Source organism: Pristiophorus japonicus, chromosome 19, assembly GCF_044704955.1.
Source record: "Pristiophorus japonicus isolate sPriJap1 chromosome 19, sPriJap1.hap1, whole genome shotgun sequence".
Taxonomy (NCBI): domain Eukaryota; kingdom Metazoa; phylum Chordata; class Chondrichthyes; family Pristiophoridae; genus Pristiophorus; species Pristiophorus japonicus.
In genome coordinates, this window is record NC_091995.1 from 76,806,820 (window position 1) to 76,821,231 (window position 14,412).

The 14,412-nt window shown below is 46.4% G+C and overlaps 1 protein-coding gene across 2 annotated transcripts in view; it reads right to left on the reverse strand.

Annotated features, from left to right (window-relative positions):
- LOC139229969 (phosphomannomutase 1) overlaps nt 1-4,318 on the reverse strand; it is a 33,086-nt gene extending 28,768 nt beyond the window's left edge. Inside the window, exon 1 of one of the 2 annotated variants that reach the window (XM_070861656.1) lies at nt 4,080-4,318. In XM_070861656.1, coding sequence (XP_070717757.1) covers nt 4,080-4,154 — 75 coding nt within the window. In that variant the 5' untranslated portion in view covers nt 4,155-4,318. The remainder of the gene's footprint in view (nt 1-4,079) is intronic. The other variant, XM_070861655.1, reaches the window with a different exon arrangement.
- Between the last annotated feature and the right edge of the window lie 10,094 nt (nt 4,319-14,412).

Sequence of the window (14,412 nt, forward strand, 5' to 3'; positions counted from 1 at the left end):
CCTCCCCCGCTCTCTCTCTCCCTCCCCCCGCACCTCTCTCTCTCTCTCTCTCTCCCTCTCTCTCTCTCTCTCTCTCCCTCCCCCCGCACCTCTATCTCTCTCTCTCTCTCTCTCTCCCCTCGCGCCCTCTCTCTCTCTCTCTCCCTCCCCGCACCCTCCCTCTCCCTCCCCCTGCGCCCTCGCCCTCTCTCTCTCTCTCTCTCTCCCCTCGCGCCCTCTCTCTCTCTCTCTCTCCCCTCGCGCCCTCTCTCTCTCTCTCTCTCTCTCCCTCCCCGCGCCCTCTGTCTCCCTCCCCCCGCGCCTCTCTCTCTCTCTCTCCCTCTCCCTCTCCCACCCCCGGCACCTCTCTCTCTCTCCCTCTCTCTCTCTCTCCCTCCCCCCCGCACCTCTCTCGCTCTCTCTCCCTCCCTCCCTCCCTCCCCCCGGCGCCCCTCTCTCTCTCTCCCCCTCCCCCCACGCCTCTCTCTCCCCCTCCCCCCACGCCTCTCTCTCCCCCCACGCCTCTCTCTCCCCCTCCCCCCACGCCTCTCTCTCCCCCTCCCTCCACGCTTCTCTCTCCCCCTCCCCCCACGCCTCTCTCTCTCCCCCTCCACCCACGCCTCTCTCTCTCTCACCCAGAGTCTTCTCTCTCTCTCTCTGAGTCTTCTCTCTCTCTCTCTCTCTCTCTCTCTCTCTCCCTCTCCCCCCCCCCCCCCCCCCATGCGCCTATAACTATAACTCCCTCACCCTTGGGAAAGTCCCAGTGAACCAACCTTGCACCTTCTTTATTACCCGTGTTCTGTCTAAAGGGTTTGCAACTGTAATGTTATCGAGTTCCTCTTTCTACTCTGATCGGTTCAGCTGGTACAATCAGATTAAAACTAGAGGCAGCAGCAGCCCTGAAGTTGCTGCCTGGCCACATATCTGCGGCATAACTAAAACCGCCTATTTCCACCTCCGTAACATCGCCCGTTTCCGCCCCTTGCCTCAGCTCTTCTGCTGCTGAAACCCTCATCCATGCCTTTGTTACCTCTAGACTTGACTACTCCAAACTTGGCCTGGCTGGCCTCCTACATTCTACCCTACGTAAACTTGAGGTCATCCAAATCTCGGCTGCCCGAGTCCTGACTTGCACCAAGTCCCGCTCACCCATCACCCTGTGCTCGCTGACCTACATTGGCTTTTGGTTAAGCAACGCCTCGATATCAAAATTCTCATCCTTGTTTACAAATCCGTCCATAGCCTCGCCCCTCCCTATCGCTGTAATCTCCTCCAGCCCCACAACCCCCCTGAGCTATCTGTGCTCCTCTAATTCTGCCCTCTTGAGCATCCCTGATTATAATCGCTCCACCATTGGTGGCCGTGCCTTCTGCTGCCTGGGCCCTAAGCTCTGGAACTCCCTCCCTAAACCTCTCTGCCTCTCTTTCCTCCTTCAAGACGCTCCTTGAAACCTACCTCTTTGACCAAGCTTTTGGTCACCTGCCCTAATTTCTTCTTATGTATCTCGGTGTCAAATTTACTTGTTTTGTTTTAAAATACCCCTGTCAAGCGCCTTGGGACGTTTCACTACGTTAAAGGCGCTATATAAATTCATGTTGTTGTTGTGGGGACAGCGTGAAAGAGACTGGAGTGGCAGAGTGAGAGTCACGTCCCCAACTTGAGCAGCAGTGGCTGGAGGTCTGAGAGTGGGTGAATGCCCATCGAGAGTAACACCAGAACACGCCCTTCAGGCTCTGCACCAACTGGGAGCAACGCCACGGGACAGCGACTAGTCTGGTACTCAATTCAACTACAAACATCGGACTCTACAATTTAAAACTTAGTTTTAAACATTAGGACTGCTCCTTTCAAATGAAGAGAAGACTATGTACAGATGATCTAGGAAGGAACCTGGGAACATTCAGTTCTTTGAGCCAGTTGGATCACGGCTGATCTGTATCTTAACCCCACCTCGGTTCCATATCCCTTAATACCCTTATATTATCAAACTCAGTTTATGAAATGTTCAATTGACCCCCAGCCTCAATAGTTTTTTGGAGGCAGAGTTTTCCAGATTTCCACTGCCCTTTGTGTGACGAAGTGTTTCCTGACATCACCCCTGAACAGCCTGGCTCTAATTTTAAGGTTACACCCCCTTGTTCTGAACTCCCCCCGCTCATCAGAGGAAATGGTCTCTCTCTGTCTACCCTATCAACATCTTAAACATCTCAATTAGATTACCCCTTAATCTTTTATACTCCAGGGAATACAAGCCCAGTCTGTGCAACCTGTCCTCATAATTTAACCCTTTCAGCCCCGATATCATTCTGGTGAACCTGCACTTCTCCCTCTCCGAGCTCGATATATCCTCCCTGAGGGGCGGGGCCCAGGACTGAACACAGTTACTCCAGATGGGGTCTGACCAGAGCTCTGTACAGCTGAAACATCACTTCACCCCTTTGTATTCCAGCCCTCTGCAGGTAAAGGACATTAGTGTTTCAAATTGTAAAAACTTGCATTTATATAGCACCTTTCACAACCACCAGACGTCCCAAAGCACTTTACAGCCAATGAAGTACTTTTGAAGTGTAGTCACTGTTGTAATGTGGGAAACGCGGCAGCCAATTTGCGCACAGCAAGCTCCCACAAACAGCAATGTGGTAATGACCAGATAATCTGTTTTTGTGATGTTGATTGAGGGATAAATATTGGCTTTGAAATAGTGGCATAGGATCTTTTACCTCCACCTGAGGGAGCAGACGGGGCCTCAGTTTTAACGCCTCAGCCGAAAGATGGCACCTCCGACAGTGCAGCACTCCCTCAGCACTGCACTGGGAGTGTCAGCCTAGATTTATGTGCTCAGGTCTCTGGAGTGGGACTTGAACCCACAACCTTCTGACTCAGAAGGCAAGAGTGCTGCCCACTGAGCTACGGCTGACATATCTTGATAAAGAATCATCGGCATTTACAGTACAGAAGGAGGCCATTCGGCCCATTGTGTCCACACCGGCCGACAAAGAGCTTTCCAGCCTAATCCCACCTTCCACCTCTTGTCCGTAGTCCTGTAGGTTAAGGCACTTGAAGTGCACATCCAAGCACTCTTCAAATGCAATGCCCTTTTCCAGAACTACCCTAAATCTAACTGAATTATGATCACTGCCACCAAAATGCTCTCCCACTGATACCCCTTCCATCTGCCCAGCTTCATTACTGAAAACCAAGTCCAGAACCGCACCCTCTCTTGTTGGGCTTGCTACAACTATTTTTGAATCAAGTACCCCTTTTTTTTTTTAAAAAGGGCACTAGAACCCATAAATCCAAATTAACTTGGGAACTTTATCAAATTCAATCAAAATCCTGTTCCCGCAGGTGAAGATGCACTCCAGTCTGTCCGGGGCCCATCTCTCGCGAGCGGGGCTTGCTACATACTGGCTAAAAGTTCTCCTGAATGCATTTGAAGAATTCTGCACCCTCTCTACCTTTCACACTATTTCTATCCCAGTTACCCTCCCTGACAAAGGGCAATATCCCCACTGACACCTGGGAGCCCCTGACCAAAGACCGACCTAAGTGGAGGAAGTGCATCCGAGAGGGCGCTGAGCACCTCGAGTCTCATCGCCGAGAGCATGCAGAAATCAAGCGCAGGCAGCGGAAGGAGCGTGCGGCAAATCTGTCTCGCCCAGCCCTTCCCTCAACGACTACCTGTCCCACCTGTGACAGGGACTGTGGCTCTCGTATTGGACTGTTCAGCCACCAAAGAACTCACTTCAGGAGTGGAAGCAAGTCTTCCTTGATCCCGAGGGACTGCCTATGATGGTCCCAGTTAATAATAGGGTAGGTGAAATCCCCTACTATTACTGCCCCTGTTGGTTTTGCACTTCAGCAATGTGACGGCATATTTGCACTTTAAAAAGTACTTGGACGACTTAGCTGGGCTTGTAAGAGGATCAGTGGAAGGGGCTTGAGCACAGAGCTGACTCGGTGTGTGGGTTTGAAGTTCCCCCGCTGAGCGCTGGTGCCTGCTCTCGCGATCAGCGGCAACACACGGGACATGTTGCAATGGGGAAGCCGTGCCAGATCCCAGCATGGGGAGGGGACCTTGCGGAGGGTCCTTGCCTTACCTGCCTGGCCGGAGTGAGCGTGCCGTCTACATCAAAGAGACAGAGAGTGTGCGGGTCCGGCTGAGGTTCGGCCATGGCGCCGCTGCATCGGCTCACAGTATAAAGCTTCGCAACTGGTGCTGGGGGTGGAACAGACTGGGCTCAGGGCTGGGGTAGAGATTTCGAAAGTGACACTTACTCCAACTGACGACAGCGATCACATGTCTGGTGGGTAGTGGCTTCCAGGCACGTTGGAGATATATATATAGAGAGAGAGAGATAGAGAGAAGGAGATATAGAGAGAGAGAGGGTGTGGCTTGGCTCCTGTGTACATTACACCCGCGGAAGGTCAGATATTCAAGAATATGCTATTGCAGGGAGCAAGTAGAGGGCACCACAGGAAAAGAAACCTCAATTGCAATCCCAGAGTCAAATCCTGTAAGCATCTTAAGACACTTCAATTAGATAACCCATTAATGGCAAAATAAATGTGTTCTTTTACAGTTCCAGATTTTTATTTAAAAAAAGCTTTAAAATTAAGTTTTCACCAAAACCGATTTTCTATCCCTCAGTCATCATCATAGGCAGTCCCTCGGAATCGAGGAAGATGGTGCCTAAGTTTCCACTTTGATCGCTGAGATGATCGCCCACACAAGGCCCAACCAAAGTTTCAGCACCTAGCATGTACTTCGCTGGGCCGATGCAAGGCCTAAAAGAGTGCTGAGAAATAAAAGAAGGGCCTAAAAGAAGGATAATGGGCACTACAGATGCCATTTTGAACTTCAGAGGAAGGGTGGAGGATTAATTGTGAGTTATTTAGAGAGTTAAATTGAAGATAATTGTCCTCAGAATATTGAGACAGGGAATATAAATAGGTATTATCAAGTTATTTTTTGGAAAAAAGCTTTTATATATTGAAATTATTTTGTAAATAGCTTTTACATAGTGAAGTTATTTACTGATATTGTTGTGGCCTATCAAACTGACTGGTATACAGTGTAGAGAGTGCAGAGTACAGTGATTAGAGAGTATAGAGTAGAGAGATTATTAAAATTAATGAAAGTAATTATTGATAGTGATGGGGCCTATGCTTTCCCTGCCTTTAATTGCAACTGCTTACACACTGGTTACTGAAAGGATCAATCGAACAGGTGGCACAGTAATGCGTAGATGGAGACGAAGACAGAGGAGGAGACCGTACAGTCAACGAAGGTACTTGGAAAAGCAATCTTACCTGAACTTGTCTGAAAATGCTTGTCTTAGGAGGCTGCGATTCCGGAAGGAGGTCATCGATGAAATATGTCAACTCGACAAGGGTGATCTGCAGCCTTCCAGCACTGCACTGTCCGCTGAGGTGAAGGTTACTGCTGCCCTAGCCTTCTACGCATCAGGATCTTTTCAGGCTTCAGCTGGCGACATCTGCCATATCTTTCAGCACGCGACACACTGCTGCATTCGACAGGTGACTGAAGCCCTTTACACTCGCAGGATGGACTTCATAAGCTTCCCAATGACCAGGGAGGCACAGACCGAGAGGGCTTTGGGTTTCTCAAGAATAGCAGACTTCCCCAAGGTGCAGGGAGCAATAGACTGCACGCACATTGCTCTGAAAGCACCCAAAGAACGCGGAGGTCTTTCGTAACAGAAAGGGGTTCCCCTCACTAAATGTCAGCTTGTGGTCGACCACAACCAATCAGATCGGGCTGCAGGTCCACCTCCAGAAGGAGGGGAGACAGAAGAGCCAGCCGGCCAAGATGAAGAGGAGGAAGAGGCGGAAGAGGACACAGGCGAGGGCATAGAGGAGCTCAATCAGCACCGGGACCACCACCCCCCTCCCGAAGACCAGTACCCAGTGGCAGTTACACGGCTGCTAAGCTGTTGCGTCGGCAGCTCATTAATGAACGCTTTGCATGAACTATCGTTGTGGATATTCAAATGTTCATTTACAGTTAGGGTTAATCAAAAGTTTCATTTGCGTGGGGTTTCCTTGTCTTGCCTGCACTGGCCTATCATCGGAATTAATGCTTACTTTAATTAAAGTTTAAGTTTAAGTAAAGTACTGCTATAATAAAAGAATAAACAAATAAGGATGAAGAACTGTAAATTTGATAACTGATGTAACTAAGAGAGAAGGCATTTGTTGAATTAAATAATTTTTTTTATTAATAAAGATAAAAAAATAATTTTTAATAAATGTAACAACACCCTCCCTCCAACCCCCCCACTCCAACCCACCCTTCCCTCAAATCCCCCAAATGTTAACAATTAACAAAATAAGAATAAACAGTTGAACATTGAACATTGAAACTTTTGAAAAACACTCCCACCTCCCTACCTGCGGCCACGTTTCCCTCCAGGTCCTGTCCCACCCCGTGTTCGTACCCCACCCACCCGTTTTGGTCTGCGCAGACTGACACGAACACATTGTGCAGTGTGGGACGGCAAGACTTCCTGCCATGGTGGAGGTGACGGAGTGGAAGCAGAAGCCTGGGGCTCCACTTCCGAGTCAGGAGGAACTGTGCCCTCCGTACTCGCTTGCGTGCTCGGGGTCTCGCTGCGAGCTGACACGACACCTTGGGGTGCAGCGCCGTGTCCAGCCAGCAACGCATGCCGTAGGGCATTGGTTGCGGCTGTCTGCTGCCAAATAGCCTCCAACATCTCCCGTGCAGTCTGTGCTTGCTCAGTAGACCAGTTAGAGAAGTTCGTGCGGAACTGGCTCCAGGTTGCTGGAAACTGGCTCCAGTTTGCGGAGAACTGGCTCCAGTTTGCGGAGAAACCCGCGAAACCCTGGATAGGGTCGCGACTGATCGCGGCCATCTCCCTGCACAGGGTTAATAAACTCTCCGTTTGGCCCTCCATGGTAGGCGATTGCTCACCACGCTGACTGGACCTCTGTGGGGTCGGCGTTTGCAATGTTACATGCCTTGGTGTCGCCACCTGCACACCGCTTGGTGCCGGTGCATCATCCATCTCAATAGAGATGGCCGCAGGTTGTTTCTCCCCCCCCCCCCCCCACTCCCACAAAAAAAGTCATCGTCTTCCTCCTCCTCCTCTTGCTCCTGCTCAGCATGAGTCAGTAGTGCCTCCTCTTCCGCCTCTTCCTCCTGCGAGGTATTGGATGGCTCAGTAGTGGAAGTCTCCACTGAATCTACGGACACTTGACCTTAGAAAGACGAATGAAATTTCTAAACAATACATATCAATATTTCAATAACCCAAAACATTCCAATACTTTTCAATACCCCATATGCACAAGGGTTCACCAGGGCTGACATGACCTCATTCGTAGATCAAGAGTACATCAAAATTATATATCAAATTGCATTATAATTGCATATTACATTCGCAACTACGATATTTTTAGTATGTATTTAGTAATGTTTGACACATTGCACAGTTCCCATTACTCACGAGACTCAAGGGTGGGTTCGGCCACACCGCGGGCCATGAACGAATGGCTGTCAGGCCCCACCAAAGCGACCGCAAGCTTCTCATATTCATTGAGTATATGGACCGTAGCAGAGCCGCCGCCTGTCCTCCTTTGCTCCGAACGGTTGATAGATATCTTCTTCTGTTAATGATAAAGATAACATTGCACAGCTTAAGCTAATGGATTTGGCTATAAACATTTAAGACTGACAGATTTAAATGTTCGATTAAAAATTAGCATTACGTTGCATAAGAATAATATTTCATACTATAAGATTCAACTTAATGTTAGGGTGCATAAATTTATTCAGAATTTAATTATGTTATACTATAATAAAATGACATTGAAGATTCTAGTTAAACTTTCCATACATCATTTAAATAATACATATGGATGATTTTAAATATAAATTTCAACTTACTCTGGCTGCTGCTAGCAGGCTGTTCTATCTTTTACGGCACTGGTCTGGTGTGCGTGCTTCGTTTGATGCTGACCTGACCACGTCGGCAATCTCAGCCCATATTCGTCTATAGGCACGGGGTGGCGGTTTCCCGTGCCCACCCCGTGTTAAGTCCTCCCACTTTCTGCTGACAATATTGACGAGGGCCTCGTTGGCCTCCTCTCTAAAGGGTTTGGCCCTTCTCCTCTCAATTTCTCCCTCCATTGCTATTTTTTTATATATATATAGCAGTATTTCTGAATTTAAATACTGTTAACAAATATATAATTATACTTATAATTATTTTAAATTTTTTAAAATCCTAAGATCTTTCAAATTTGTTATTTTTACTTTCAAATACAAGATACTATCCATTGAACACAAAAGCCTCTCTCCCTCTCTGACCCTCCTTGTGCTTCTGAGCATGTGTGATGACCCCTGACCTCTCAAAAGATGGCAAAGAATATCAACCTCAAAAAAAACATGCCACATGTGCGCAGAATAGCGCTGCTAGGGAAGCTTTTTTCCTTCTTTGACTTCAGTTTTCGGTGGACGTTCGTGAGATCGCTGAAAAATGAGATTGCCCATTTGACATCGCCGGGGTAAGGCCAAGTGGAAAATCACAAAAAAAAATGAGCCCGGCGATCAGCAAGGCCGAGACGTTCCACATCGCTGGAACATGGCCCAGTTTTTGGGGCCTTAGCCACCTAGTGGAAAGTCTAGCCCATAGACACGTAGAAGTTTACAGTACAGAAGGAGGCCATTCGATCCAGCCTAATCCCACCTTCCAGCAGTAAGTCCGTAGTCTTGTAGGTTACGGCTCTTCAAGTGCATGTCCAAGTATTTTTTAAATGCGATGAGGGTTTCTGCCTCAACCACTTTTTCAGACAGTGGGTTCCAGACGCTCACCCCGCTCTGCGTGAAAAAAGTTCTCAAGTCCCCTTTAAACCTCCTACAAAATTACTTTAAATCTATGCATCCTGGTTATTGTCCCCTCTGCTAAGGGAAATAGATCCTTCCTATCCACTCCATCTAGGCCCCTCATAATCGGTCGTGTCTATTTGCAACACCAGTTTTCTGATTGGATCCCTTGAAGGACAGAAGTGGGGGGGGGGGGGGGGGGGAGGAAAGAGTCCAAAACTAGTGGTCATAAATATAAGACGGTCACTAATAAATCCAATAGGGAATTCAGCAGAAACTTCTTTACCCAGAGTGGTGAGAATGTGGATCTTGCTACCACAGGGAGTGGTTAAGGCAAATAGTATAGATGCCTTTAAGGGAAAGCTAGATAAGTACATGAATAGAAGGATATGTAGATAGAGTTAGATGAAGTAGGGCGAGAGGAGGCTCATGTGGAGCAGGAACCCCGACATGGACTAGTTGGGGCAAATGGGCCGTTTCTAAGCTGCACAGTCCATGTAATCTATGCTGAACTGTTAACGGAGGTCCTGCTTGCCTGTTCAGGTGGATGTAAATGACCTGTGACACTATCCTGAAGAGTGGAGAATTCTTCTAGACAATAATTATCCTGCAACCACCACCAAAACAGATTCAACTAGTTATTTGCTTTTTTTGCAGGATCTTGCTGTGCATAATTGGGGCAGCATTTTTGTCTACCTTACAATGCTGATGTGATTCAAAACAAACTCATTGAAGTGTTCTGGAATATCCAGAGAATGTGAGAGGCCCTCACCTGCAGGTTAATCACTGTTTATAGTGGATGATGTGCCCTGAGGTGGTCACAGCAATGCTGCCCCCCTCCCCATGTTACACTTGCATTTTCCAGCACGGATTACTGGATTAAATCAAGAGCAGGAACTCTGGCTTCTCCCCAAGTCTCGTTACAAGCCAATTGCATCCCTCCTCCACCTCAGCCACAATCTCAAACTGAGCCCCAGGCCCTAGGAACAGAAAGAGGCCATTCAGCCAATCAGGCTTATCCCGCCATTCAATGAAATTATGGCTGATCTGTATCCTAACTCCATCCACCCACCTTGGCTCCATATGCCTATATACCCTTGGCTAGCAAAAATTGATCAATCGGAGTTTAAATTATTAATTGAACTCGCATCTACTGCTTTTTGAGTGTTCCTACCTTCTCTCCTGAATGGCCTGGCTCTGATTTTAAGGTTGTGTCCCCTGGTCCTAGACTACCCCACTAGCAAAAATAATTAATTTCTATTTACCTGTCAATTCCTTTCAAAATCCTAAAAAGCTCAATCAAGTAACCCTTTAACCATCAATATTCCAGGGAATACCAGCCTAGTTTATGTAATCTCTGCTCATAATTTAACCCTTGGAGCCCTAGTAACATTCTACTGAATCTGCGCTGCACTCCTTCCACGGCCAATATATCCTTTCTCCGGTGTGGTGCCCAGAATTGTACATATTACTCCAGATGTGGTCTAACCAGGGCTGTGTACAGCTGTAGCAAAACCCTCCACTTCATATTCTCACCCTCTAATTATAAAGCCTAACATTCCATTAGCCTTTTTGGTTATGATTTGTCCCTACTACATTTTTGTGATCTATGGTACTCGGACCGTCACTGTTCCCAACTTTTCACCATGTAAAAAAAAATACGGTTCCATCCTTTTTTGGTCCAAAATGGATGACCTCACACTTGCCTGCACTGAAACCAATCAATCAATGTCTCTCTGTAACTCTAAGCTCCTGTCCACACTACGTACTGTGCCATTAATACTTGCATCATCGGCAAACTTGGATACAAGGCTCTCTTTTGCGTTATCTAAGTCAGTAACAGAGTGAATAGTTGAGGCCCGTTCACCTTTGTGGGACACCCCTATTCCTCCCAATTTGAGTGCAGACCTCTGTCTACCGCCTAACCGGGTCAATAATTTGCCATCAGTCCACAAGCTTTAATTTTAGCTGACAGCCTTTTCTGTGGAACCTTATCGAAAGCCTTCTGGAAGTCCATGTAAACTACATCCATGGACAAATCCCCGCTGTATGGCTCAGTTACTCCCTGGCAGTGCACTTACCAACTCACGGGGGTGGGGGGTGTCACGCTGTAAGCATGATTAAAACCAAGGACAGAAAGTTTAAAAATCTTTATTGGCATTTGAAATGGTACCTACACACACGTATGAAACAAACCTGTACATCAGAGATAGTTAGTGTAAAAATTTAAAACTTTTTTCATCAACAAAAACACAGAATGGAAACAAAGAGCCAGCAGCAACTGCATTTTAATGCAATTCTTTTGAAGTATAAAGGAAAGACACAAGGTACAAAATTGACTGACATTTAAAATCTGCCCAGTTACGAGGAAGAGAGATACATTGGCGATCACTTTTACAATCGGAGGAACATCGTGGCAAAAAAAGCAAACGCTGGAGAAAGCAGAAATGGATCGCCGTCAGTGCGAGGTGATGTGAAATGTGCGTTGTTTAATTCTGCAACAAGGTCTTTACCCATTCAGGGCAAGGCAAAGGGCACAATCAATCGGGATGCTTCCTGGCAGCTGGCTATCGAGTGGTGGCAGCAGAAATGTTGTGGAAGGCGACTTTCCCTCCCTCTTAGCTAGGGAAATAGGCTGTGCCAATGGGTGTACAGAGAACACATACGCGATAAGTAGACCTGTACTTTGCTCACAGTCTGCACAAGATTCCTTATTAGGCAGGGCCTGCGAGATTGGCTTATTAAAACTTTCTAACTTTCCCCCTTTATTGCAAGTGGGATGGAGTATAAAAAGTAGGGAAGTCCTGCTCCAAATGTACAGGGCGTTGGTGAGACCACACCTGGAGTACTGTGTACAGTTTGGTCTAATTTAAGGAGGGATATACTTGCATTGGAGACAGTTCAGAGAAGGTTCATGAGGTTGATTCCTGAGATGAAGGGGTTGTCTTACGAAGAAAGGTTGAGCAGGTTGGGCCTGTTTTCATTGGAATTTAGAAGAATGAGTGTTGATCTTATTGAAATGCAGAGGATTCTGAGGGGGCTTGACAGGGTAGATGCAGAGAGGATGTTTCCCCTCATGGGGGAATCTAGAACTAGGGGGCATAGTTTCAGAATAAGGGGTCGTCCATTTAAAATAGAAATGAGGAAGAATTTTTTCTTTGTGGGTCGTGAATCTTTGAAATTCTCTACCCCAGAGTGTGTGGAGGCTGGGTCACTGAATATATTTAAAGTGGAAATAGACAGATGTTTGAATAAGGGAGTCAAGGGTTATGGGGAGCGGGCAGGGAAGTGGAGCTGAGTCCATGATCAGATCAGCCATGATGTTATTGAATGGCGGAGCAGGCTCGAGGGGCCAAATGACCGACTCCTGCTCCTATTTCTGATGTTTTTGTGAAACTGCCTACTTCATACCGGGAGTCGGGTAGGGGCATTCCTTAAACTCAAGTCTATGCTGGCTAGCTATGTCCCTCCTGTGTGCACTCGAATCAGTCAAACACAAGGGGGAACAAATTCACTTGACTGATGAAGGTGATGAATATGACCAGCTCCAGCTAACTGAACACCGGTACATTGTGTAATACCACCTGGCACTGGATCCATTGAGGCTGGGATCAAGAGCAGGAATGAAGAATAGTGAGAAGTATATTAATATTTCAATATATAAAAAAAGGGATGGCCAGTCGGATTGTTCTGAACACCACTGAATTTATAATTTTCTCAAATAGTGCCAATTTTACCAGAACGGCTGAGGATTGCTAATGATTCACCCACCAACCCCACGATTTTTATTTGTTCATTTTAATGTTCAAGGTTTATACAAAATTCCAACACATTTGTAAATATTCATTTGTCATGAATTGTGAGCATTATAAAACCAATCACAGGATGTGTGAGCATTAGAAACATGGTGACCTAAATGCTGCCTATTTATTCCTCATCTCTCACATTCTGATATTACAGGAATTTTGAAACTCGATGCAAGTGAAGATGTGTCAGACACTTCTATGGCCAGCGATGATGTTGCCAAAGATTTGGGTTTCATTAACTGCTGGTGTAAAGTGTATCTTTTTTTTGCAATTTTCGCCTCTATATGCACCAATGTTTATTTGCATTATATTTTATTACTAACTCTGTACATAATCCCTGAAGTTTGACCAAAAGTTCCATGAAATGTAGCCCTACTGATGAGCAAAGTGAACTGTGCAGAAGCTGATGTGTGCCACCATGTTCTCTCCTCATGGTGTGCCAAAATGTTCAGTCCCCCCCAAGTTATGTCCTTTCTGTAGTTGTGCCCAGCGATAAGTCACAGCCACTAGAAGCTCCTAGTGAGGAATGTAAATGTTAAGTTATTGGGAGGTGCTGGACACTGCAACACTGCAGCAGCCTCTAGTGGCAGGTGCTAGGCACTGCAGCCATGTTTTGCATGAGGGACATTTGCATGGATACTGACTGCATTGATGGTACTACATGTATAATTCCCATGTGCCGATCTCAAATGTGACGCTGGACAGTTTGGAGTGAGCGCCAGACATATTCCTCACAGGAAAAGTAAAACAAAATACAGAATTGACCCCATAGTTACTCCGCTTGCTTTTACCATCCCTAGGCTTTCTTTCGCTGCACATCACAAGGACAGAAGGCAACAGCTGTACGGGCTATAAACGCAGGTACAAAGACACTTTACTGTGTTTACCATGGCACGAGAGCAAGGCAGATTTCCCATTCATAAATCCATACATTAGTCTTCACTGTTGTCTAGGACTGTTACTGTGATGTTGCTAACACAGGCTCAGATGAAACATGCCAGCCAATGCCACTTCATAACCAGCTGACAGGAGGTACCCCTGGGTCAGGGCAAGTGTTGTAAACCTCCTGTCCTTCCACCCAGGACAATACAACGCGAGGATCACTCGCACAATCATTAGGGCAAGAAATAATGTACAATGAATCATAAAATATGATATGCAGATTATTAGTGCAAACGTCAGGTGCTAGACCCGACTGCCTGGTCAAGCAGCAAGTAAACAAGCAGCAGTGGCAGATTTCGAACGGCAAGCATCCTTACAGCATGCTGGAGCGACTGGATACGTAGAAACCAGCACCAGCTTTCAAATCATCGTCTAAATGAATAAGAGCAAGTTGTTCTTTTTAAAAGTAAACATTTATATATTATATATATTAAATAAACATAAAAAGGTATTCATTTTCACTTAAATAAGCACAAACAAACTATTTTGTCTTTTTATAAACTGGCCTTCCATTTGTCAGATCTGTAAGTGAAGTGTTAAACCCCCTCCCAGTCAATGCTTCTTTACAGCACAAAGTTAAAGGCCATTTCTGTAGACATTGGGAAAACACATTTCTCTGGCTTATGAACTGCAAGTACAGAACTCCAAATGGATTTACAATATAACAATGAGTCACTTCAAGCAGCAGTGCATTAAATATGAGACACAAGGGCCGAACACTACCACCTTTACCCAGACGCTCCGATACTAGACCCATCAAAATTGCCAATATCTAAATACTGCAAACAGATCTACTTTTAGATAGAAGACAGCAAT